At 59.1% G+C, this 24,038-nt stretch overlaps 2 protein-coding genes across 3 annotated transcripts in view; both read left to right on the top strand.

Moving 5' to 3' along the window:
* The first annotated feature begins 953 nt into the window (after window positions 1-953).
* Window positions 954-2,750, top strand: ATP5MC2 (ATP synthase membrane subunit c locus 2). 2 transcript variants are annotated; one of them, XM_082298957.1, is made up of 5 exons: window positions 954-1,005; window positions 1,560-1,655; window positions 2,035-2,112; window positions 2,235-2,395; window positions 2,510-2,750. In XM_082298957.1, exons 2-5 carry the CDS (start codon window positions 1,617-1,619, stop codon window positions 2,622-2,624), a joined length of 393 nt encoding a protein of 130 aa, XP_082155083.1. In that variant the 5' UTR covers window positions 954-1,005; window positions 1,560-1,616; the 3' UTR covers window positions 2,625-2,750. The 2 variants fall into 2 exon arrangements, with proteins under 2 accessions (XP_082155083.1, XP_082155084.1); XM_082298958.1 differs by having other exon boundaries at window positions 991-1,129.
* A 1,102-nt stretch (window positions 2,751-3,852) lies between these two features.
* LOC309583302 (cyclic AMP-dependent transcription factor ATF-7) overlaps window positions 3,853-24,038 on the top strand; it is a 47,720-nt gene continuing 27,534 nt past the window's right edge. Inside the window, exons 1-2 of the mRNA XM_082298931.1 lie at window positions 3,853-3,941; window positions 16,260-16,320. Coding sequence (XP_082155057.1) covers window positions 16,273-16,320 — 48 coding nt within the window. The 5' untranslated portion in view covers window positions 3,853-3,941; window positions 16,260-16,272. The remainder of the gene's footprint in view (window positions 3,942-16,259; window positions 16,321-24,038) is intronic.

Here is a 24,038-nt window from a genome sequence, read left to right on the forward strand (position 1 = left end):
CTCACTCACTCTCACTCTCTCTCATTCTCTCACTCTCACTCTCACTTTCACTCTCACTCTCTCTCTCACTCTCACTCACTCTCACTCTCACTCTCACTCTCACACTCTCACTCACTCTCACACTCTCTCTCTCTCACTCTCACTCTCTCACTCTCACTCTCACTTTCACTCTCACTCTCACTCTCACACTCTCTCACTCTCACTCTCACTCTCACTCTCACACTCTCACTCTCACTCTCACTCTCACACTCTCACACACTCTCACTCTCACTCTCACTCTCACTCTCACTCTCACACTCTCACTCTCACTCTCACTCTCACACTCTCACACTCTCTCACTCTCACTCTCACTCTCACTCACTCTCACTCTCACTTTCACTCTCACTCTCACTCTCACACTCTCTCACTCTCACTTTCACTCTCACTCTCACTCTCACTCTCACTCTCACTCTCACTCTCTCACTCTCACTTTCACTCTCACTCTCACTCTCACTCTCACTTTCACTCTCACTCTCACTTTCACTCTCACTCTCACTCTCACTCTCACTCTCACTCACTCTCACTCTCACACTCTCACTCACTCTCACTCTCACTCTCACTCTCACTCTCACTCTCACTCTCACTTTCACTCTCACTCTCACTCTCACTCTCACTCACTCTCACTCTCACACTCTCACTCTCACTCTCACTCACTCTCACACTCTCACTCTCACTCTCACTCACTCTCACTCTCACTCTCACTCTCACTCTCACACTCTCTCTCACTCTCACTTTCACTCTCACTCTCACTCTCACTTTCACTCTCACTCTCTCGCTCCCACGCGCGCGCACCTCCGCTCCCCCTTTTTCCCGCCAGAGGGCGCGCGCGGCTCCGCCCCGCCCCCGCGCTTTTCCGAGTCCTCCCGGCCGACAGGGGGCGCCGCGCGCAGCCCCGCAGCCTCCCCGGCCGCGCTGCCGGCCGCGCCTGCGCACACGGAGCGGCCGCGACCTGCCCGGCGGAGCCCGGTGAGAGGGGGCGGCCGGAGCGGCCTGGGGCGGGACAGAGCCCCGGGGGACACTGAGAGCCCTGGGGGGGGACAGAACCGCGAGAGAGGGCAGCGAGGGGATCCAGAGCCCTTCGGGACGGGAGGCGAGTGGAGCCCCCCGCGCTGTGGGTGGGGACAAGGCTGGTGCCCCCCCCCTCAGAACCCGGCTGGGGGGATCTCCCTCTTTGGGGGGCACGCGGCCTTTTGGGGTTTCCTCCCCAGTCCCCGCGTCCAGGGCTGGGGGTCCCCAGGCCGTGCCCCACCCCAGGCTGTGCCCGAGACCCCCAGGGCCCGTCTCGGACCAGGGGCCTTGGGAGCTCCTGTCCCTCACTGGGGGGTGACACCCCCAGGACTTGCACCAGCCCCTCGATCCCTGACCCCAAAGTGCCACTGCCGGGAGGTGCCGCCTGGGTGACAGCGACACGTCCTGCCCCTCCCGTGTGTCCCCATGTCCCCTGTGTACCCCCAGGCCCGGGGTCACCCCTGGGGCCGGACCCCTCAGCCCTTCACGCCTGGTGCCTGTGTCCCCTCCAGCCGTGTCCCACGGGTGTCCCTCCAGCCGTGTCCCGCACGTGTCCCTCCGTCCTCGCCATGTTCACCTGTGCAAAGTTCGTCTCCGCTCCTGCGCTTGTGAGTAGTGACAGCCCCTCCCCTGCCCCCCCTGTCCCTTGGCGGGACGGGGGTGGGGGTGACGTGTGGCCCCTCGAGGCCACGGGGAGGTCTGGGGACACCTGGGGCGGGTTTGAGCTCCGGAAGGTGAGTGCTGGCCGGGGCTCGGGTGACAAAGCCTTCAGCACCCGCCGGGGTCACCAATCACCTTGAGGGGGACCCAGCGCTGGCAGTGACACCCCCGGGGGCTCACCGGGGTCCCCTGAATCAGGGGATGCCAGCACAGCCCCCTTGTCCAGGTGCTGCTCAGGGGACAGCCCGAGGGGCTCAGCGTGTCCGGGGGGTGGCAGCGGTGGCCCCGGGGGTGCCCCCCAGGCTGAGCTCTGTGTGTGCCCCACAGGTGAGGAGGAGCTCGCGGGTGCTGGGCCAGCCCCTCTCGGCCGCGGCGCTGAGCAGCCCTGAGGCCCGGCCGGAGCAGGTAACGCGCCTGGGCTGGGGGTCAGCGTCCTGGGGAGTGACCGTGCCCCCCAGGGGGAAAACTGAGGCCCAGGAGGGGCTGGGGTGAGGTTAACTCCACCTTCCCCCTGAACGTTTCCCCAGGTGTGGCCGGGAGCCCCGCGGGCCCTACGGACAAGCGCTGCCCACCGGGACATCGACACGGCCGCCAAGTTCATCGGCGCCGGCGCTGCCACCGTGGGGGTGGCCGGGTCTGGGGCCGGCATTGGCACTGTGTTTGGGAGCCTCATCATCGGCTACGCCAGGTCAGGGAGCTCTGGGGGGCACCAGGGGGCTTGGGGTGGGACCAGCAGGCTCTGAGGGGGGGACAGGGACCAGGGCTGGCCGTGCCCCCCTGACCCCAGCCCTGCTCCCCGCAGGAACCCCTCGCTCAAGCAGCAGCTCTTCTCCTACGCCATCCTGGGATTCGCCCTCTCTGAGGCCATGGGGCTCTTCTGCCTCATGGTGGCCTTCCTCATCCTCTTCGCCATGTGACAGAGCGGCTGGCGGTGACAGCGACGGAGCCGTGACCAGGGACGGTGGCCCCGTGCCTGGCCAGGAATGCCGGGGGAGCCTCGGCCCCACCGCGGCCAGGCAGGGAATAAAGACGGTTTGGTGACAGCTCTGAGCTCCTCGTGTCTCCTTGGTGGCCCTGTCCAGTGCCACCTGTCTGCAGCTGGATTTGTCCCCACAGGGTCACCCCGGGGAGGTGGTGGTGTCGCCTCTGAGCTGACCCCGGCTGCCACTCAGAGCTCAGCCGTGTCCCCAAAGGGATGGGGACATCACTGATCCCCGGGAGCACCTGTGGCTGCCGCCCCGGCTGTCACCTCCATCCATCCATCCATCCAAGCATCCCTCCATCCATCCATCCGTCCATCCGTCCATCCAAGCATCCCTCCATCCATCCCTCCATCCATCTATCCCTCCATCCATCCCTGCCGGGACACCTCAGCCGGGAGGGGCTGCCGGGCTGTCCGGGGCCAGGAGCGGCCTTTGGGGTGTCCCAGGGACAGCTCCAGCCGTGTCCAGGTTTGGGGTGATCCAGGGGACCGGGACCGGCCATGTCCGGAGTGCCGCGGTGTACAGGGTGTCCCGGCCATGCCCCGGGGGTCGCGGTGTCCTGGGGGATGCGGGGTGCCCTGGGGGTCGCGGTACCCCGGGGGTCGCGGTGCCCCGGGGGTCGCGGTGCCCCGGGGGATGTGGGCTGTCCCGGTGGATGTGGGGTGTCCCGGGGGTCGCGGGCTGTCCCGGGGGTCGCGGGCTGTCCCGGGGGATGTGGGCTGTCCCGGGGGATGTGGGCTGTCCCGGGGGTCGCGGGCTGTCCCGGGGGATGTGGGGTGCCCCGGGGTTCGCGGGCTGTCCCGGGCTGTCCCGGGGGATGTGGGCTGTCCCGGGGGTCGCGGTGTCCCGGGGTTCGCGGGCTGTCCCGGGGGTCGCGGTGTCCCGGGGTTCGCGGGCTGTCCCGGGGTTCGCGGGCTGTCCCGGGCTGTCCCGGGCTGTCCCGGGGGTCGCGGTGTCCCGGGCTGTCCCGGGGTTCGCGGGCTGTCCCGGGGTTCGCGGGCTGTCCCGGGGGTCGCGGTGCCCCCGCAGCGCGCGGGGCCTCCTGGGCGGGGCCTTTGTTTGGCCACGCCCCGAGGGCGGTGACGGCCACGCCCCTTCAGCGCCGGGACCCCGCCCCTGGAGCGTCCCATTGGCCGCCGCGCCGTTACCTCTCCGCGGGTCTCGCGAGAGCTTCGCGCGCGGGGCGGGGGGGGGCGGCGGGAGCCCCAGCGTGAGCGGCGCCAGCGCGAGGCCCCGGCCCGGCTCCCTCAGGTAACGGCGGCACCGGGGCGGCGGGAGCGGAGCCTCCCCGAGCGCTTCCGCGGCGGGGGAGCCCCGGGGAGCTCCGGGGGCGGTGGGAGCCCGGGTCGGCCCCTCCCCCCACAACTCTCCCCGAGTTTTCGTGAGGCAGCGGCTCCGCCCGCCCCGCCCTCGCGCTGAGTGACAGCGCGTCTCGGCCAATCGCATCGCTCGCAGCCCCTGAGCGGCGGGCGCGGTGGCCAATGGTGGGCGAGGGGGCGCCGCTATGAGGCCAAGCCCCGCCCCCGGGGGCGGGGCCGAGGAGCAGCGAGGGGCCCGGGCGGTGCCGGGGGGCCCCGGGGGGGAGCCCCGGAATGGGGGGCTGGGGGTGCACGGGGGGCTGGAGGGGGTCAGGGCTGAGAGCCCCTGGGGGGAAGCCCGGAATGGGGGCCTGGGGGTGCACGGGGGGCTGGAGGGGGTCAGGGCTGAGAGCACTGGGCGGGAGAACCCCGGAATTTCGGGGGCAGTCAGCGGGATTGGGGGGCCTGGAGGGAGCTTAAGGCTGGGGGGTTCCTGGGGGATATGAGGGGGTGCAAATAGGGGGGCAGTGACCGTGGGGGGTTGCAAATGTGGGGGGAGTTAAAGGGAGAAGGATTCTGGGGGTAAGCCCTGGAGCGGCAGGAGGAGTCCTGAGGGGCTTGGGGGGGAGGCTTTGGAAGGCGAGAGGGAATTTGGGGGTGGGGAGTGTCTTTGGAGGCCGTGGATGGGCGAGACCCTTCAGTGTGCAGGGCATGGGGGGCCCTGAAGAGATGTGGGGTGGCAGATGCGAGACCTCAGAGGTTGGAGGTGCCTTGGGGGGGTCCTGTGCAGAACCCCTGAGGTGCTGAGGAACCCCATTAGTTGGACTCCGTGCTCTGGGATGGGGAGGGGTCTGTGCTCGTGGCTCTGCTGGGGGGTCCGGAGGGGCTGTGGGTGCCCGGGGGGAGCGTTTGGGGAGCTGGGGGTCGGTGACTCTCCTGGTGCTGCGTGAAGGGAGCAGCAGGAAGGTGCACACCTCAGGAACTGGTGCGTTTAAGGAGTTTGTTCTGAAGTCAGGGGTTAATTCCCGCCGGGAATTGAGGGCTCTGACTCTGAACCTGCACCTGCTCACCTCTCCTGGCACAGTGGGATCCGACTGGGAGCCGTTCCCGCTGCCAGGAGCCCCCCAGCCCTGCTGAGGGCAGGGATTGTCTGGCTGAGGTGTGACCACACGAACTCCTTGTTCACACTCAGTTCTCCCCGTTTGGTTCTTCCTGCCCCTTTCTCTGTCACTCTCCCCTCATTCTGCTGTCATCCCTGTGGAGGTGCCACCTCTTTCCCTGCCCAGGTCCCTCTAAGGACAGTATTCCAGTTTGTTAATGGTGAAAGTGGCACCGACTGCAGTGAACTTCCCAGTTTATTCTGCCTGCTGGGACTTTATGCCTCTGGGGATGATCCAGAGGGGTTCTCCAGCTCTTGGCAAAATGCTGCACAAATAATTGTCCCTAAAGCAGCTCTGGAGAGGAATCCAGCAGCAATTCCAGCTTGGTTGGGGGGTTTTTGTTGCGTTGGGGTTTTCTCAGCAGCGACCAAGAATAGCTGCAGTGTGTAAACGTGGGGGAGAAGCCTGTGGGAGGTGGGCTGAGCAGCCAGATTCCCGTTTGGAGAGCAGGGGCAGGGTTAACATCCTCTTTTCCTTGAAGTCAGTGCCACGTTCAGCTCCTGTCGCAGGAGAGGGGTGAGCCCTGCTCCGGTTCCTCTGTGGGCTGGAAAACCTCGCAGAAAAGGGTTTTAATCCTGGTCCTATAAATTGGTTGGGATTTGAGTTGGGAGTCAGTCTCCCCTCGGCCTGTCTGCTTTGAGAAACTGAAACCAGCCTTTTCCTATGGAAAAATTCCTGGGTTTGGGTGCCAGCCCTGGGTGATCCCGAGCTGTGGGACACTGGACACTTCCCCTGGGGTTGTGTCCACCTTCCTGACTGCTCCACGTGCAGTTATTTCCATCTTTTCCCAGGAAATCAGCCCCTCTCCAGCTGTTATCCGTGTTTTCCTGAATCTCTCCCAATCTGCCGACATCCCAGCTCAGGGCTGGACGGGGTTTGCAGCAGAGCCCTGGGGATCGGGAATTCCTTCCCTCTGCTCGGAGCAGGAGGAGGAAAGGGCTTCACACAAACTTCGGGAATGTGTCAAACCTCCCTCTTGAAATTCCTCTTTCACTCTGACTCAGCCCTGCTCTGCCCAGGGCTCCTTTCTGATGTGAATTTCTGCTTTATTTCTGCTTTCTTGGGGTTCCTTATTTCCCGGTCTTCTCCAGTGATTCCCAGCAGGTCCCTGGGGTGCCCTGGGTTTTGTTGGGGTGAGCTGCAGGTGTCAGGGGCACGTGGAGGTGCTGAGCCCACCTGGGCAGTGCAGGAGCTCTTCCTGCTCGGGGCAGTTCGGGAAGTGCCGTGGGACCCGTGGCACAGCTGGGAGCGACATGGCAAAGTAGAAGGATGTGGCTTAAAACCAATTCCAGCTTCTCACTCACGTCTTTATTCCCGTTTCTTCCAAAATCGCTCGGAGCTGGGCCAGAGGATGGATAACGGGGATTTGGGATGGGAATCCCCTCGCTTTGGAAAATGGGGAAGTTGGAGAGGGGAAGCGCCAGCGGGGGTGGGGGACAGCCAGGGCTTCGGGGTGGTGTCCAGATGACCTTTAGTGTCCATCCTGAGGAAGGGAATCCTCCTTCCCTCCTCCTGGGAGCTGCTCTCAGCATCCCAGGGATGAGGCAGCCGGAGGATTGGGAGCTGCTCCGTGCTGGAGCCGAGCTTGGAAGGGCTCCCTGGAACAGGCTTCGTGCCCATGGGGTGGTTTGTGTGTGCTGGGGAAGGATTCTGGCTTGGATTTGGCTTTGGACTCGTTTTCTGCTGCATCCCACGTGATGCTGCTGCGCCTCTGCTTGGATTTATTTATCCTTTGGACTTTCTTGGGGCCTTCTTTTTCTTTTTTTTTCCTTCTTTTTTTTTTTTCCTCCTTTTTTTTTCTATTCCCCTTCCTGGCACTGAGAATCGAGGCCAGATTTCCCAAACTGCTCTTCCCCCCTCATTCAGCACCGAGCTGTGCTGCAGTCAGGGAGGAAATGCTGCCAGAAAAGAACCTTTTGGTGAGAGGCCTTCAGCAGCGGGGACCTGTTGCTTCCTGGAATTCATCAATTATTTTCTCCGCATTCCAAGTGATCTTGGAATTCACAGTTTGGGCTCTCAGGGATTTTAGGATCGTGGGCGAGAAGGGTGGGTTCACCCAGTGGCCTGGGCTGCCGTGGGCAGCCAGAGGTGGTTTCTCGTTGGGCTTGGGGTGTGGGAGAAGCTGCTTGGAGAGACTAAAAATGGATTCAGTCAGCCCTCCCAGCACAGCATTCCCAGCTTTTGTCTGGATTCCTGCTTGGAATCCTCAGTGGATCTCCTGGTTCTCTCAGTCCTTCACAGTCTCCACTTCTTCAAATCTGCTTGGCCCAGACCCAAAAAGTTTTGGCTTAACCCAGGTTTTGTCTGGAGTTTGAGCCTGGCCCTGCTGTGCCTGTGCCCAGGTGAGCCGGGAGAGCTCCAGCGTTCCAGTGAGGAGCTCCAGTGTTCCCAGTGCCCAGCCCTGGAGGTGCCCACAGAGCTTGGTGCTCGCTCACAGGTTTTCCCCCTCCCCAGAGCTGGGATTTACGGCGTCCTTGGCTGCAGTTAGGCTTGGCTCACGGGAGCTTGGCTCAATTCCTTGCTCTGAAGTTCCATTTCCTCCTTTTCCAGGAGCCTCTTTCCCCTCATCTGGGGCAGAGTCGGCCCTGCTGTGGGTTTGGGAAGCTCCCAAACCTTGTTGGGTTTGGAGCCCCGGGAATTCGGGGCCTGCCCCAGCCCCAGCACAGGGGGCTTCACCTGGGCTAAGCCCAGGTTTAAAGTGTGGGGTTTTTGGCTCATCCCCCTTCCCTCCAAGCTCGGCTCCAAGGATTGGGAATGGCCCAGGACGGAGCTGGGCCTGGGGAGCCTGGAGTGCTGATGGCTGTTCCACCCCGGGGGGGGGCAAACAAAGCTCCTGTGCCCATGCCCAGGGTTTCTCTGAGCTCCCTTTGTGGCCTAAAACCTTTAAAGCACCGAGTCCTCTGACTTTTTCCTCCCCTTCTCCCAAAAAAACGACATTTGAGCTCTTTCAGTGGTGCCTGGAGTTGAGGAGAGAGCGCAGCTGGGAAGGAGCGGGGTCTGCGAGGTCCTTCCCAAGCCAAAGCATTCCAGGATTCCGAGGCCGCCCCTTGGGGGGCTCGGGGTGCCCCTGCCAGCAGAGCCCTGCCCAGCCCTGTGCCACTGGAGAGCGTTCCCAGCCCTGCCTGGCAGCTCCCTGGCTCTGCTTGGAACACCAGTCCCGCTCCGAGAGCTGCCCTTGGCACGGGGGGCTCGGCCGTGCCCCTGCCCCTGTGCTGTGTGTGTTTGTGCCCGTGCCCCCACGCTGCCCCAGCCCCTGCAGCCGCGTCCAGAGGGGCCCCAGAGCCCGGCGTGGCTTTGGGTGGCTGCCCAAGCCCTCGCCTTGGTGCGAGGCAGCAGCGGGGCTTTAATCGCTTGTAGCAATTCATGGTGGTAATTAGCGAGAGTCGATTGCTTCTGGAGGTCCGGTTGGTGCTGGAGAGCCTGAAAAGTTTGGGGAATGAGGGTGAACTTCTGCTGTGAGGAGGGAGAGCTTTGCTAATGAATATAATTAATGTGAAGTTTTCTTCTCCCCTGTTGTGGTGGGATCTGCAGTCAGGCTCGGGAGCCCATCCCGCTCTTCCAGCTGTAGGAATATTCCCTTTTTTTTGTCCTGGTGTTGGTAGAACAGAGCTGGGTGAGGAGCAAAGGCAGATTGTCACTGAGGCGACAGCTGGGTGCCAGGATTCCTGCGGTTGATTAATTAATTAATTAATTTTGGGTCTTAAAAATGTGAGGGCAGAGCTGCAGCAGAGCATGGGGGCAGATGGAAAGTGTGGGAGCAGAGCTGGGGAAATTTATCCACAAATTCCATTGGGTTTTGGAGTTTTTCCATGGCAGAGCTCCCAGTCTCCTACCTGGAGTGTCCAGATCTGGGCTCAGACAGGACCAAATGGGGTTTTTGTCGGGAAGATCCCAAGTGTGGCAGTGGTTTAATGAGCAGGACCTTGTCTGGTGGGGGTGGTGAGGAATTCCCAAGGGATGCTCGCCCTCCCTGGGGATGCCTCTCACCTTCCCAGCCCACTTTGCTTTGTTTTCCCATTTTTTTTTTGGCACCTCCCTGTTCCCAAACCCTGCAGGAGCCCCTTTAGGATGCTTGTCCTTCATCCCATAAAGCTTCACCTGAGTTATGTGAAGTCCTGCCTAGGAAATCACGGCTGTGCTCCCCCCCAAAACACAGCTCCACTTGAACAACTCGCTGCAGCGCCTGGGATTTCTCTGGAAATCCTTCTGCTTGGAACATTTCTTGCTCCCCTCTGAGTTTTAGGGCTCGTGCATCAAACAGTAAAAGCACAGGAGCCTCCGAAAGCTGAATAAAGGAAAGTGCCCGGGCGGGATAATAACAGGTGGGACGGAATATTTTTATTTTATGGGGAGAGCAGTGTGGGGTCCCTGTCCCTCCCTGTCCTGCCCTGGCTCCATTATTTCAATTCATGGGCAGGGTTTTTATCTGTAGGTGCTCCTTTCCATCGAGGCTCTCCCACTCCTCGCTCTGGGCAGCCCTGGCTTTGCTCTTCCCTTCAAACCATCCCCACACGTTTGCAGGGAAGATATGTTCCAGCTCAGCTCAGGGCTCTTATGCCTCGTTTGCAGCAGCTTTCATTGAAACAAGGGCTCTGAAGTGGCGAAATAATTTCAGGAAATGGGACTCCAGTTTCTGGGTCACTCAGGCATTTCCGAGGTAAAATACTGCGCTCTCCCCGGCTCGCCGTGGCTGTCTCGTAATTACCCGGGCTGGGTGAGGAGCAGTGGCTCTCAGAGGCTTTTCCTTCCTTCCTTAAAGCTGAATTATTTCCCCGTGCTGCCGTAGATCTCCGGCACAGCCCCAGCTGGATCTCCCCTAACAAAGGGGCTGCTGGGGCCGTGCGAGTCCCCTGCCTGGGCTTTGCTTCACGTTCCACAGCACTCTGGCAGTGCCCCCTGTCCCAGGGCCGCTCTGGGGCCTCCTCTGTCCCTTCCCAGGAGGTTTGACCCTTTTCCCACAGCCCGTGGAATTACTCTGCAGCCCGTTTGCTCCTGGGGGAGCCGAGGAGGAGCTTTGGGAGTCACTTTGTGGAGTCCCTTTAGGGCCAGACACGAGAGGTCCTGACAGGAGCCGTGCCGCTCCAGGGCTGGTTTAAGGCACTTCCAAGCAAGCAGTGAGGGTTTTGCACGTCTGGCACCCCTGAGGCGATGCTGTCCTGGCTTTTTGGGGATCCTCTCCGAGCTTGAACACCCAGAAAGGTCCAGCCCCGACGGAAATGCTTGGACTTGGCTGAGGTTTCGCTGTAAACGACTCGTTAAATACTCTGTGGCTGGGGGGGGATTCATTTCCAGCGAATTCCCTGCCAATATTCCAGTTTACACAGTTGGGTTTGCTTTGCTGTATCAAGCCCACGAAGCGTGAGGGTGTTGTGCCTCCAGAGCAGGTTTTGTAGCCCGGGCTCTCGGCCTCCTTTCCCACACGACAATTTTAAGCTCTTACAGCTTTTGGTTACAAAGCAAACACTCTCCCTCCTTCCCTCACACCCCAAAATAACTTGAAAGTCCGAGTTTAGGCCTCAGAGCCACCTTGGGGGGGGCCTCTCCCTGCAAAACTGAAAGTCTTTCGCAATTTCCATGGGTGGATCCCAGCTGGGAGAGGCAGGGAGAGCTCTGGGCACCAGAGGGGCAGGACGGGCCCTGTGCCCGGTGGCTGCAGGCTCCAGATTCACCCTGAGCTGCGGCAGCAGTGGGAGTGAGGTGCCAAACGGGCTCTACAAAGCAGGTTCGACCCCCATTCCTGCTTTCCTCCTGGCTTTTTTAAGGAAGAGCTTGACCTGTTTGTTTTTCCCTCACTTGAGGGTGGACCTCGGTGCTCCCAGGCTGGCACAGGGAGGGGATACCGAGCCCTGCCGAGGACAGGGCTCTCCCCACGCGTTCTCCGGGTGACCCTGCTGATCCCAGCCCGTCCAGAGCGTGCTGGACATTCATCCCAAGGCTCAGGGAGCTCAGAGCTGGCCACGGCTGCGCTCAGAAAAACAACAAGGAGCCTTTCCTGGCCCGGCCTCAAAGCGCTCTGCTTCCTTCCTCGCATTTTCAGTGGGAAATCTCGGACTATTTTGGAGAGCCTGGGGGCAGCGCCTCGTGCTTCCTCCTCCCGGGCTGGAAATGGCAGCCAGGGCTGCCTCCCCTCCCCTCCTGCTCGCCCAGGAGCAGTTCTGGGTTGGGATTGCCACCGGCCCCTCTCTCCTGCAGAGCCTGCCAGGGTTTGTGTGTTCTTCTGGAAGCCAGAGGGTTCTCCAGCCCCGATCTGCAGCCATCCATAATAATCTCGTTTATTGTGGCTTTCTCTGCTCTCCCCCTGCCCGTCCTGGGGCTGGGCCGGTGCCTCGAGCACCATTTGTGTTTGAATGGGTTTGTTTGTGCTGGGCTGGGGTTTGTGGAGCTGCTCCTGGCGCAGCTCCCGGGGCTCAGCAGAGTTCCCCAGATGGAGCTGGGATGGCCTGGCCTCTTGTTAGGCTCTGGGAATTAATCCCAGGGAGCTCAGGCTCATCAAGACTTTAACTCCTGCCTCGGTTTTACCTTTTGCATTGAACTGGGTGAGGAAAGCAGCGATGGTTCCGTGGAGGAGGAGAGAAGGAGCTCCACGTGCCGGAGGTGCGGTGGAACCTGGGCTGGGATGAAGGCTGCTTGCTTTTTTGGGGGGAATCTTTGCATAAAACCCCATTTCTGCCTTTGCTCCTGCTGTCAGCCGGGTGCTGCAGTTTTCCTACAGAGCCCCAGCCCTCCCTGGATCCTCCCCCCTCCCCGAGGACTCTCTGCCCTGTTTAGTGGCCTGGCAGGGTTTTGGTGCTGCCTCTTGGCACAGGCACCTCACCTCCAGCTGCACCTTTGCTTGGGCTTGTTGCTGCAGGCCTGAGGGCCGCGGGGTTTGTGTCTGGGCTGTTCCTTTCAGGTGAAGCTGTGGGGATCCGTGCCGTGCCTGTCCTGCCAACATTCGGGGCCGTGGCACTGAACCGTCCCATCCCGGGTGCCTCCCTCACCCCGGAGCCCCTGTAGGGCCCTTTTTGGGGTGCTGGGTGGCACCAATTCCAGCACCAGCAGTTGTTTACCCAGTCCTGTGTCTGCCTTTACCCCACTCTGCTGCCGTGGCACCCAGACACTCGGCACCGTTGTCAAACCGATGCTGAAGTGTCTCCAGTTGTCCCTTTTGCTTCATCCAGGCTTTGGAAGCTGCAGGTCTGAGGGGTGAGGGAGCCACGGGAGCCTTGCCTGGGACCTGAACAGCTCCAGGAGCTCCTGCCCAGAGGCTCGATGGTCGCTGCCTCCCCTCCTGCCCCTCTCTGCCCCTTTCCTGGGCACAGCCTGTCCCTTGGTGTCCCTCTCTCCAGCGATTTCCTTCCTCCTGACTCATTTTGCAGCTCATTCCCCACTCGCCGCTGCCCAGACCTCAGCCCAGGGACTCTGTCAGCAGCGTGCTTTTGTGCCTCTTCAGTCTGAGCCTATTTTTAGGAGGTGGCTCTCGCAGCTCTGCTGGTTTTGGTTCAGGGTTGGTGCAGCCCTCAGCTTTAATTTTGTGGTCACATTAATGTAAAGTTTATCCTCATGATTTACGGGTATAACCCAGAAATGTGGCGGTGCTGGTGGAGGAGAGAGGGCTGGAGAGGGATCAGTGCTGGCAAACCCAACCCAGAACAGTGTCTGCATCTCCCCGAGTGTTTTTTGGGATCCGGAGCATTCCTGCCCATCCTGCAAGGCCCAGATGCAAGAGTTGGGCACCAGCATTCCTGCAGCAGCGAGTCACGTGCCAGGACAACAATAGAGCCTTATTTTTAGAGCATTTTTCACCCCAGCTCTATCCCCAGCATTCAGCAGAGTTAAGGACCAGGAGTTTCTTCCAGCTTCACGCTGAGGTTTAAGGAGAAGGTGATTTTTCAGTTGTTCTTTTTGTTTTTCATGGGGATTTGAGGTGATGTAGAAACCCAAGGGGCTTGCAGCAGGCAGCTGGACACAGGAGCGTGGGAGCCCCCAGGGGACGAGGGCCCAGCTGCTCCTGACTTTGGTACATTGGAAGAGACTCAGATTCCCAAATCCCGGCTTGAGACGCTTCCACCCTCAGGTCCTTCTCTAATCCAGCTGGAACAGCTCCATGGGAGCTTCAGCAACACAAAACCCGATCCCAAAACGTGTGAGGGTGGGCCGGGGCTGGGGTGGTTGTGGTGAAGGTGTGGCAGTGGCTGTGGTGACACAGCTGAGGCCAGCCCAGGGTTGGAGTGTGACCCTTCCCATGTCACCAGGCTGTCACCACCCACAACTCCACCTCCGCAAGGCTCAGTTCGGGGGTGTGTGGAGCATCTTGGCGGAAAAGCTCCAGAAGTGCCAAAGGGGCTTTGGGAATGTCATCCTGCTTCTCCTGCCCCTTCTTCCCAGACTGTTTCCGAGGGGAGTTTTTTCAGCTGGCTTCCAGGAGGTGCCAGCGGGGTGTCCTGGGGCCGCCCGTTCGGGAAGGCTGCTCTGGAGCGTTGTCACGGGGCTCATTCCTTCCCGGGGACTCCCAGGTTCCCCCGTGGAATGTCTGGCCCAGGACCAGGGGCTCTGCTTCTCCTGCGGCTTCGTTAACACGGCTGGGCACCACTCGGGCTTCATGGGCCGAGGCACCGTGGGGACAGCGGCAGCTGGGCTGGCAGGATCCAGCTTGGGAAGGAGGGGGAATTTGGGTTATTGAGGTGGGAAGAGCAGCTCAGGGTAAACAGAGGCTCTGGTGGGCAGCAGGGGAGGGGCTCGGAGGGGGAGGGAAGGTTCTGGTTTTCCTTAGATCCTGGGCAGCCTCTCCCCGGCTCCAGCTCCTGCCCCAAGAGCCCTTTTAGGTGGGTAAAACTAAGATTTTGATTTCAGAGAAGCTGCTGCTGTGGGGAGGAGTTAGAGCTGCTGCAGCTGAAGGTGGGAAGGAGATGCGGAGGGGATCAGAAGGTCCCTTGGGCGTCTGAAACCACAGCAGACACACAGCTCCTGCTCTGGGGAAGGGGCTGCAGGAGAGGGGCTCTGAGGGGGCTGGGACACGCTCTGGGTCATTTCCAGCCAGCTCCAGGTGATCTTTGTGGGTCAGGAGAGGGAAGAATCCCCATCCAGGCCTGCTTTGGGTGAAAATTCCCCTCAGCTCCCCCAACCCTGTCAGGGCCGTGTGACCAATCTGTCGGTGCGTTTCCTCCTTCCCCGGCCGTGTCCAATGCGCTAAAACCCATCAAAACAGTGAAATATCATCCCAGGGCTGCCGGAAGAGGGCCGGGAATGTGCTCCCAGCATCCAATCAGCTCCTCACCCGGCCTCTTCTTAAGGGCGGAATTTATGGACGCAATTTATCCTGGCTAAATGTGACATAAATCTGAGCGCCCGTGTGGACGCACCACTCGTACTCTGCAGCCAGCCAGCAGCTGAACCTCGCTTCAAGGGATGAGAGGATCCTCCTGGCGCTCCAGCTCAAGGAAACCGAGCTTTTTGCCCTGTGTTTTGTCCCGGTTCTGGTTTTTGTCCTGTCTGGGAGGCAGCCGAGGTGCCATGGCTTGCAGGATGGTTTTCCTGCTGCTTGAATTCCTCAGAGGGCTTTGGCAAAAGTGTAAATACGAGGCAGGGAGAGCACGGAGTTCTCATGCTGGTGGTGAGGACAGGTCTGTGCCCTGTGTCACTTTTGGGGCTTTTCTGGGGCCGTTCCTGATGTTTGGGTGCCTTTGTTACCCCTGGCCAGGCAGGGGTTCGGCTGCCAGCCCGTGCCACTGGTGACAGGGACGTTTGTCCCCATTCCTGCTGGTGGCAGGGACGTTTATCCCAGTTCCTGCTGGTGACAGGGACGTTTATCCCCATTCCTGTTTGCATGGGCCCCGGGGTTTGACTCCGTAAATCCAGACACAAACCCAGACCCAGCCCAGCGCCAGGGACGTCTCTGCCTCTGTTCCTGTGGGATCACAGCTCCTCTCTCACCACCCTTTGGGTCTTGCTGCTGGGGCTGAGGGGAGGGAATTCACCTCCTGCAGTAGGAAAATAACCAATTTTTCTCATTCTAAGCAGCTAATTGATCCCTTTTCCCTGGCAGCAGGAGGGGCCGCTCCTGCCGCTCCCCCAGCCGCATTCTTGGAGCTCTTTCTCACAGAGCTCCTAAAAATACCAGCCCTTCCTCCCCACCCTCGGGGCTGCCAGTGCAGAACCCTTCTCCTCCCAGACTCCTCGTCCCTTCCTGGCATTCCAGCATCTCCCAGCATCTCCTAACTGGGAGCAGGAGGTGCTGGAAGCCCCACGGAGCAGCCCCGAGTGTGTTCCCACAGCAACCCCCCGACCAGGGAGCATTTGCTTTATTAGAGCTTCTTAAAATCCTGCTGTAAAAGTATCAGTGGGTGGAGGGAGCCGTTATTTCTTGAATTCGAGATTGGAGAGGGAGGGTTTGCTTTATTTACTCTTATTTTTTATTAATAAGAATGGCTTCACTTGTAGCATAATAGGAGTGAGTGTTTTGTTATCCTTGGCTGTAATCCGTGATAAACTGCCCCTGCCATCAGCCTTGTAGTTTACCCACTGGGGAGCCCGATTATTGCCTTGTAAAACGGAGCACCACTCCTATAATCCCTTAATTAATTAAATGACAAATTTTAGTTCTCTCCCATTGAAAATATAACCGGTGCAGAGAGAGGCCGTGGATTTATTTGACGGCGGCTCGCTCGCACTTTGTTTTCCTGCGGATTGCCACTGTCGCTGCTGATTTGTTTGTGCGCGGGGATCCTCGGCCTTGGCCAGGGGCTGGGGTCGATGATCCTCGTGGATCCCAGGATGTTCCCTGATCCTGTAAATACCCCGGGAGGGCAGATCAGGCCGTGCTGGGGGGGTTTTGCTGCCGCTCCTCCTCAGGGGCTGAGCGTTGTGCCCACCTTGCAGGAGGTGACACCGAGCTGCAGAAGCTCCCGTAACCCTCTGGGCTGTGCTGGGAGCCCAGGGAAGCTCCCACACCTTTCCAGGTTCCCTTCCAGCTGTAAAACCCCCCCAGTCCCTCCCAAATCCTAAACTGGGGCTGGAATAATTCCTATCCCAGGGCTGATAAACGATATCCCAGCAGAGGGGCAGCTCCTGCTGGTGCTGGTGGGGATTTTTGGGCTCGCTTAACAATTTCTCTCCCCTTCTCTGCCCTCCAGGCTGCTGTGAAGGATGGGTGACGACAGGCCCTTCGTGTGCGGCGCCCCGGGCTGCGGACAGGTACGATCCCACGGGATTTGGGCCCTTCTGTCCCGGAGCCAGAGCGCTCCAAGGTGCCATTCTGTGGGGTCCCAGGAGGCAGTCAGATCCCGGGATCTGCAGGGTGTAAATCCTGGTTGTGAGCTCTGAGCTCTCAGCAAACCCTGCGTGGTTTGGGGGCTGATTGTTGTGACTCGACCTCCCCTGGGCCTGCTCCGCTAATTCCGCTCCCAGAGGATGGATCCAAACCCCTCCAGGGCAAGGAGGCTTCAGAGTTGCTCCTCTGGAGCAGCTGGGAATGTGACAGGTGATGGGCTGTGGTAAATGGTCCCCAAAACGCTATTTTGGGATGGGGCTTTTTCCGTACCCGTTGTGACTTTCTCCTCCCTGGAGCCGCTGCGGAGTTCTCTGGATGAGGGAGGTGAAGGAGGCACATCCTCCTCCAGTCACTCCTCCCCATCCTGTTTTCCTCTCATTTCCAGGGAAAACGGTGCCAGCCCAAAACTAAGCTCAGGGGCTCTCTGGCCCTTGGTACTGGGAGGAACTGGGGGATCAGGGAATTCCTGCTGATTTAATGGGATCTGCTGGAAGCTGGGGCTGCCCTGGAAGTGCAGCCCTGTGCAGAGCCCAGCAGGATTTGGGGTTGTTCCCAAATCCCTGTTCTGAAGCACTGGGACCTCAAAATGCCTTTTTTGGGGGGAAATTGTGGCTCTGAGTCAGGTGTTGAGTAATGTGCTCACCCTGCTTTCCTGGCTGCAAAACTGGGATTGATTTGGGAACAATAATCAATCCCAAGGCCCCTGTGTGTGTCCAGTTCTTCAGTTTGTTTAATTCCTCCGTGCCTTCTGTGGGGCTTTAACTGAAATTAAAGAGAATTCTGCATCCCCAGGGAGCATTCTGTGAGGGATCCGTGCTGCTCTTTCTTTTCACAGCACAAAAATGAGTCAAAACCTTCATCTGGGAACTCCTGAGGACTTCAAAACCACATATTTAGGGTTTCCCAGCTTTCTGGTTGTTCTGGCAGGAGCCTCACCCAGATCCTTCCCTCCCCTCTTGCAGGTGAACTTCCTCCTTTTGCCTTTTTTTTTCTTTTTTTTTTGGAGGCTGCTTTTTATCTGAAACTTCTTTGCCTGTGAAATTGTGCAGGCCATTTATAAAATGTATTAGCTGTGTTTGAGCACTTAATGGTGTGAGCCCTTCAATCACACGGCCCTAAAACCGGCTTCAAACAAGCAATTAAGGCAAACAACAATGTATTTAAATTTAATCTCCCACAATCTCCCACAAATGACATCTAAAGGTGGCTGCTTCCTCCTCTGGCTGTTCCAGCCTGCTGCTTATGGGTAATTCTGACAATTCTTCATGTTAATATGGAAATGCTGGAATCCTGGTAATTCCGAGCGGGATGATTCATGGGGATCCAGCCTGACCTCGCAGACGCTTTTCCCGGAACGTCCTTCAGGACAGAGCAGGGATGGGACGGGATGATCCAGCCCGGCTCGATGGGAAACTCTCCCAGGGGTGGAGAATCCGCCACAGCCCTGGCTGAGGTGGTTCTGAGGGTGGTTAATGGGTTTTGCTGGTTGGGGGAAAAGTGGGGCCTGATTTCCAGGCTGGGGATGGAGTTTCTGTTTGTTTGTAGGGCAGAGGATGCCCCCCACGGAATTCCAGGTGTTTCCTGGATCAGGTCATCCTTTAAGAACCCACAGAGCTCCCACTGGAAATCCCAGTGTCCCCCCAGTGTTGGCCTTTCTCCCCTGTGCTGCACCTGAGCCCCACCCCGAAGGTTTCAGAGCCTTGCCAAGCCCTGCTCACCCCTCAGACCCCATCCTAAGCTGATCCTGGCTGAGCTGAGCTTCCTGGGTGTTCCCTGTTTTTGAGGGGTTTTGGTGCCACCTGAGCAAACTGGGACGGGCCCCTGGGTGTCCCTTCGGCGGGGACAGCGGGACAAGGTGCCCAGTCGCTTTTTTGCTCCCTGGAATTTGGGATCAGCCTCCTCCGATGCTCGCTGGGATGGGAGGAGGAGAGGGACTGGCAGAACCAAAGAGAGCTCTGTGAAACCAGCACCGATTCCCCCTTTAGTGTAAAGTATAAAATCAAATTATTTTGCTTCCCATTTAATCCTTTGCTGCAGCAGCTGCTTCCATCCCTCTGTATCCGACACCAGCCCCATCTCTGAGGCCTCAAACCCTTTTTCCTCCCTTTTTTCCCTGTTTCCATGCAGGAAAAGCTGCTGAGGGCAGCAAGGAGGGGGAGAGGGCACCCAGAATAGCCGAGCAGATCTGTGTGCGTGAGCCCCGCATGGCCAGGGGTGCAGCGGGCTGTAAACATGTTTGGGGTTGCCAGGGCTGCAGGGGGGGTTATTTTGGGATTCTCCCAGCTATCGCTTCCCAGCAGCCGGGCCGGGCTGGCGCAGCTGACTCGGAACGTGCCGTGGAAAAAGGCTCCGCGGCCAAGGTCGCGTGTCCGGCGCCTTCCCCGCAAGGACAGGTGGTGAAGTTCCCCTTTTGCAGCCCCCTGAGCGGAGGGAGTGGAGCTGTCCCTGCCCCTGGAAGGGCAGGAGGGAGCTGGAGCAGGCCCTGGAGCTGGAATGCCCCGGGAAGGCGCAGAGGGATGCCTGGAGCGAGGATTCCCTTGAATCCGTGTGCTGAAATCGATCCGGGCTGGCGTGTGCTGCTCATCACCCTCCGGACTGCGGCCGCTCCCGGTGCTGAGGGGCAGGGAGGGCTGGGGCTGGGAGTGTTCCCCAGGTTTGGGCACTGGGACAGCCCTACCTCGTTAATTAGGGAATTAAACTTTCAGCTGGCTCATTAGGGCACCCAGAGCACAGCTCTGGAGCCAGAGGGGGCTCCAGCTGCTGCCTCAGGAGCCACAGGGAAGTTTCTCCACTGGCTCCGTCTCCCCTCTTGGAAAACGGCCTCAAACCCTCTTGGGGACCCAGCAGACACCAGCCCTGAAGGCTTTGGGATGCTCCAGGCTCTCCAAAGCACCCTTGTGGAGGAATATCCTCCTTGATGAAACTGTGTGGCCGCTCCTGCTGCCCAAAGTACCGGCAGGACCGGAATATTGGGTATATTTAACAGGGAGCACCGCTTGCCTGGTCCTCCCCTCCCTCCCTGCGCAGCATTTCCCTTTTACAGGGCACACAAATCATCCCTCCGGCCCTCATTCCAGAGCTCCAGTTATCCAGGCCATTTCCTCAGACAATCGTTTGCTGTTTAAAGCCCCTTCATTTACCAGTTCATCCCCCCGGACCCTCGCACGGAGGTGACGCCTTGAGCAGCATCCAGGAAACGCCGAGCCCAGAACTTTGCACTGGGCCAGAAAATGATTTTTTTTTTTTCCCCTTCTCGCAGGTTTATTGTATCCTCTTATCTTGTCATATAATAGAAATAATGTTTATGGCGTCCAGGCCTCAGCATCACTTGGCATTTAACCAACCTCAGAAGCAGTTTATTGCTGTGTGTACGCTGCTGCCACGACCATTATCCCTTAAATCTCCATTGCCCAGTAATGGATGAGGCCCCAAACGCTCCTGCCATTGGCTGAGCTGGGGTTTGGGGCTTGTATAATCCAAACCAATATGGATTATTCCCTGTGTAGGGCATGGAGGGGGGGGAAGCATGGCCTTTCCCCTTCCCAAGCAGCAGGGAGTTCACCCTGTCACCACTCCAGCTGTGGGACAGCACCGTGTCCCCATGGCCTTGGCTGCTCCGGGGTTTCCAGCCTGGGATTTCCAGTTTGGGATTCCCAGCTGTGGCTCCTGAGCTGTGCCTGTACCTAGTCCAGCTTTGTCCCACTGCCAGCAAGGGCCCAGTTCCCCCAGTGCCAGGGGCAATCCTGGCCCTGGGAGCCGATCAGAGCACCCATGAGGGAGGACCCCACGGTGCTCTTGGCTCCGGGACCCCCAGGTGACCCGGACCCCACTCCACCGTGGGCTGGGTGCTCCGTGTCCCCAGGGACCCAAGCCCAGTGCCCATCCCACCTGCAGCCCTGGCAGGTGCCCCAGGCAGTGCCAAACCTCCCCCCACAAGCCCCGAAGTCCCTCCCGAGCCGCGCTGCTGCCCCTCCCTGTGCCAGCCCAATGTTAACTCAAACCCGGTGGAATTTAACGGTGGAGCAGCGATAAAATCCTCCTTTTTTCTGTGCTGGGCCACAGCTCCCCCTCAGCCGTGCTTGGCATGCGGGGACACGTCGCAGCCGCGTCCCTACAGCACCCAGGTGGGTCTGGAGGCTGATCCATAAACCTCCCGCTCCGTTGTTGAAACCCAGGGAAAACCTGGAGCTCTGTGCTCAGGAATTCCTCGCTGCCCACCCCCGGCTCCTTCCCAGCTGCAGCTTTTTATTGGGAGCTGATGGAAAACCCTGCCAAGGACCATCTCGTGTCCAGGTCTCCCGTGATTTCCCAGGAATGCAGGTTTCGGAGTTAATTATTGATGGCAGCCCAAGGCCCAGGCAGCTGCAGGACCTGCACCGAGTGGCAGATGCTGCACGAAGCTCCCGGCCTTGCAGGGCCGGAATGGCTCCGCGCGGGAGCGGGGCTGGCTCTAGGAACTCTTCAGTTGTTGGCAGGAAAAGGAGGGAATTAATTTGAGCCGTAACTCCTGGACTGTCAGCAGAGCCCAATGATCTCTCCCACCTCTCGCCCAAGGTATTTTTGGAGGTGGGGAGGGGGAAGGCTAATTTTGAATAATAATAAGCTTGAGAAGGCATCTGAAACCAGTAAACGTTTATTTTTTACACTCCTATAACTTAAAAACGGCCAAACCAATTTAAACCAAATTGGATAATAAAAAATATTGCTCCTAGGCTGAGCCCCTGTTTGCCAAGTTCCAGCCTAGAATGAATTTTTATGGCCAAATTATAAACCCCCTAGAAATGAAGGTTTAAAATGGAAATGTTGACAGACCTTTAACTACAAAAGCACCGTAATAGAACTTCTTTTTTTCTAAAATGGCTGGTTTAAAATATAATTAAGACTTAAATATTATTTAATAGCAGCATTTCCTGTAAGTTAAAATCTTTATCATTCCTCTGGCTGGGGTTCCTTGGCAGTTCTTGGAACGCCGGCGCTGCTCTGCAGTGGGAGCACGTGTGGGCCACAGACCCTCGTCTGTCACGCGGAGACGGGGCCGGACAGCTTTCCAAATTCCGACCAGGAGCCCGGGTGCCAGAGGAGCCGCTGGCTTCCCACGGATCCTGCGGCTCTGGAAGGCACCAGACCCGGATTTCAGAGCCCATTCCCTGCAGGAAAAGGGGTCTGGTCCCCCCGGGCTGACCCAGCGGCGATGAGGAGCCGTGGGATCGCTGCCCTGGTGTTCCCAGCACTGCCCCAGCCTTCAGGGCTCTTGGGAAACCGGGATGAGCCGGGAACGAGCCGGGATGAGCTGGGATGAGCCGGGAAGCTCCGCGCCGCAGTGTCCTTGCAGGAAAGGCTTTTCTGCTGCAGAGCCCTCGCTGGGCTTCTCCCTGCTCCCTTCCCGAGGGATGCGCGGCTCCGTCCTGACCCCGTGCTGGCCTCCAGGCAGGGCAGGGTGGCCCTGGCCTCAGGGTGTCTCTGCCCTCGGGCTGGCTCTGCCCTCAGGGTGGCTCAGGATCGCGGGAAGGCGCCGGGCCCTTTGCAGAGCTGCTGGGCTGTTGAGCCCTCTGCTGTGCCAGGGGGACGTGCAGACTCGGCAGCCGTAAATAATCTGGGGAGAGGGGCCGGGAGCCAGCACGGGGCTCCAGAGGAGCAGCCAGGGATGTGAGCGTGGGTCTGTGTGGGTGGGGTGCTCCTGGGCACTTCCCGAGGGCAGCAGGAGGAGCATTCCCTGCCCTGGCTGCAGGAGAGCATCCCAGGCGAGCATCCCAACCCTGCACTCATGGCTGTTACTCAGGGCTTTACTCGGGGCTTACTATTCATCCTTGTACCCCTCGAGCTGGGTTTGGAGCTCCTCAGACCCCGCCAGGTTTCAAATGATTTAAATTTCTGATTTATTTGGGGTTTGTATTTTTCTGCTGAGCCTCGCTGTTCCCAGTTAATGGGATGGTCTCCACTTTCCGCAGCAGCAGGGAATGAGGAGAGAGGGTTCCTCTTTTATTTTGGGAACATGATCAGGGCTGCAAAAATCCCTGCAGAAGGAGCTCGGATGTGCCCTCACAGGGGGTGGCTCCTTGTTTGGCTTTTTTGACACCCACGGAGTCTCTGCTGTGAGCGGAGTGAGCTGGGCCCAGCCCTCACCTGGAGCTCCGTGTCCCAGAAATGCAAATTGTGCTGCCAGGAGCTGAGCCAGGCTCGGGCACTTCTGGTGCTCGTGGGCTCGGGGGGGGGGGGGGGGGGAGCAGAAAACTGCTCTGAACCAAAGCTGGAGCCTGAGCATGGCTTGGAGCTGGGCCTGGGCTGGTTTCTGCCAGGGACTGCAGAACCTGTGTGTTATCCCCCCTAAAACCCATGGAAATGGGGCTCTGAGTGGGGAGGACGGGAGGTTGCTGGGGGAGGGAGGGAGGGGTCTTAAAGTGCAACCAAAGCTGCCACCAAAGCTGCCAAATCCTCAGGGTTGGAGCTTTTCCTCCCTCCTCTGAGCTGGGGGTGTTTTCCTGGCAAGTACAATATTTCCCGATGTTAAACGCGGTATTTTGAAGTCAAGGCTGTTTGGTTTTGAAGCCCCGCTCGCTCCCTGCCCGCTGCTCTGAGACAATTGTAAATCCTTTTTATTTTACTGCGAGAACAAATCACTTATTCCTCGGAGCAGCAGCTCTGACAAAGACCTCGTTATCAGCATCATGGATATCCCAGAATCAGCATCGCAGCAGGGATAAGGCTGGGAAGGAAAAGGATTTATCCAGCCCTCAAAAGGTGCCTGGATTTGCAGGATTTTCTGTAAACTTCTTGTGTAAAACCGGCCAAGCTGTCACTTAAGGATTAAAAAAACCCAAGCTGGAGGTGGGGGAATGTGTCTGGGATTTTATCCCCTTCCCCGGTGGTGTCGAGGGGTTCTGTGAGATGGAGAAGGACTCGAAGGTTTCCCTTTGGACCCCGCCCTGTGCCCTGGTTTTATTTCAACACCCAAATAATCGGGGGTTTAAATCCTGAGCCGCTTCCCTGCTCGGTCTCAGCCCAGCCCGGGCTCGGCGCGGCTCTGGCAGCTGAAATCCTCCCTTTTTCTCCAAAGGATGCTTTGTTGGCTGGCGGAGGCCGCTCCGCCCCTCTGCGGCAGCCGCGGGATCCATGCGGCTCTCCCGGCGCTGGCAGCGGGAATACTGGGAACACTGGGAATGCTGGACCACGGGCAAACAGGACACAGCGTGTCCTGAGCACCCGGAGCCCGGAAATGTTGGGAGCAGGGTGGAAAACCACCTTTAATTCCTGTGTTTCTAGAGAAAGATGCGGGATTCCTACTCAGGCGATTTTTTTACACTTCGGGGCGTTCTGGGCTCACATTTCCCCCCTCAGTTTCTCGCTGCTCTGTGCGAGAACCTTCCTCAGGGTCGGGATTCGGGTCGGGCTGTTGAGGGTCGATACAGGGGGCATGGAAGCACCGGGAGCAGCGGGGTGGATGCTCCGGGCTGGCGATGCTCCTCCACAAAGGGCTGGGCATGGAGGGGTCAACAGAGGGAAAAAAGCACCTTTGGGGCTTTTTCTTAAAGAGCAGACCCGGCGCGTCCCGAAGGCGGCGAGCGGGGTCAGCCCCGCGCGGGTTCGGGTTGAATTTTGGCCGAAGCACGTTCGCGGTGAGCGGCAGAAAAGCGAAACGCGGGGC

The sequence above is a fragment of the Coloeus monedula genome (genome assembly GCF_965178545.1).
Source record: "Coloeus monedula genome assembly, chromosome: 30".
In the NCBI taxonomy this organism is placed as follows: Eukaryota; Metazoa; Chordata; class Aves; order Passeriformes; family Corvidae; genus Coloeus; species Coloeus monedula.

Excerpts from the sequence above, each read along its gene's own strand:
- ATP5MC2 (XM_082298957.1), top strand. The coding sequence starts at position 1,617 with ATGTTCACCTGTGCAAAGTTCGTCTCCGCTCCTGCGCTT. Across the intron at positions 1,656-2,034 it reads TCGTCTCCGCTCCTGCGCTT|GTGAGGAGGAGCTCGCGGGT; the intron begins GTGAGTAGTGAC and ends TGTGCCCCACAG. Across the intron at positions 2,113-2,234 it reads CTGAGGCCCGGCCGGAGCAG|GTGTGGCCGGGAGCCCCGCG; the intron begins GTAACGCGCCTG and ends ACGTTTCCCCAG.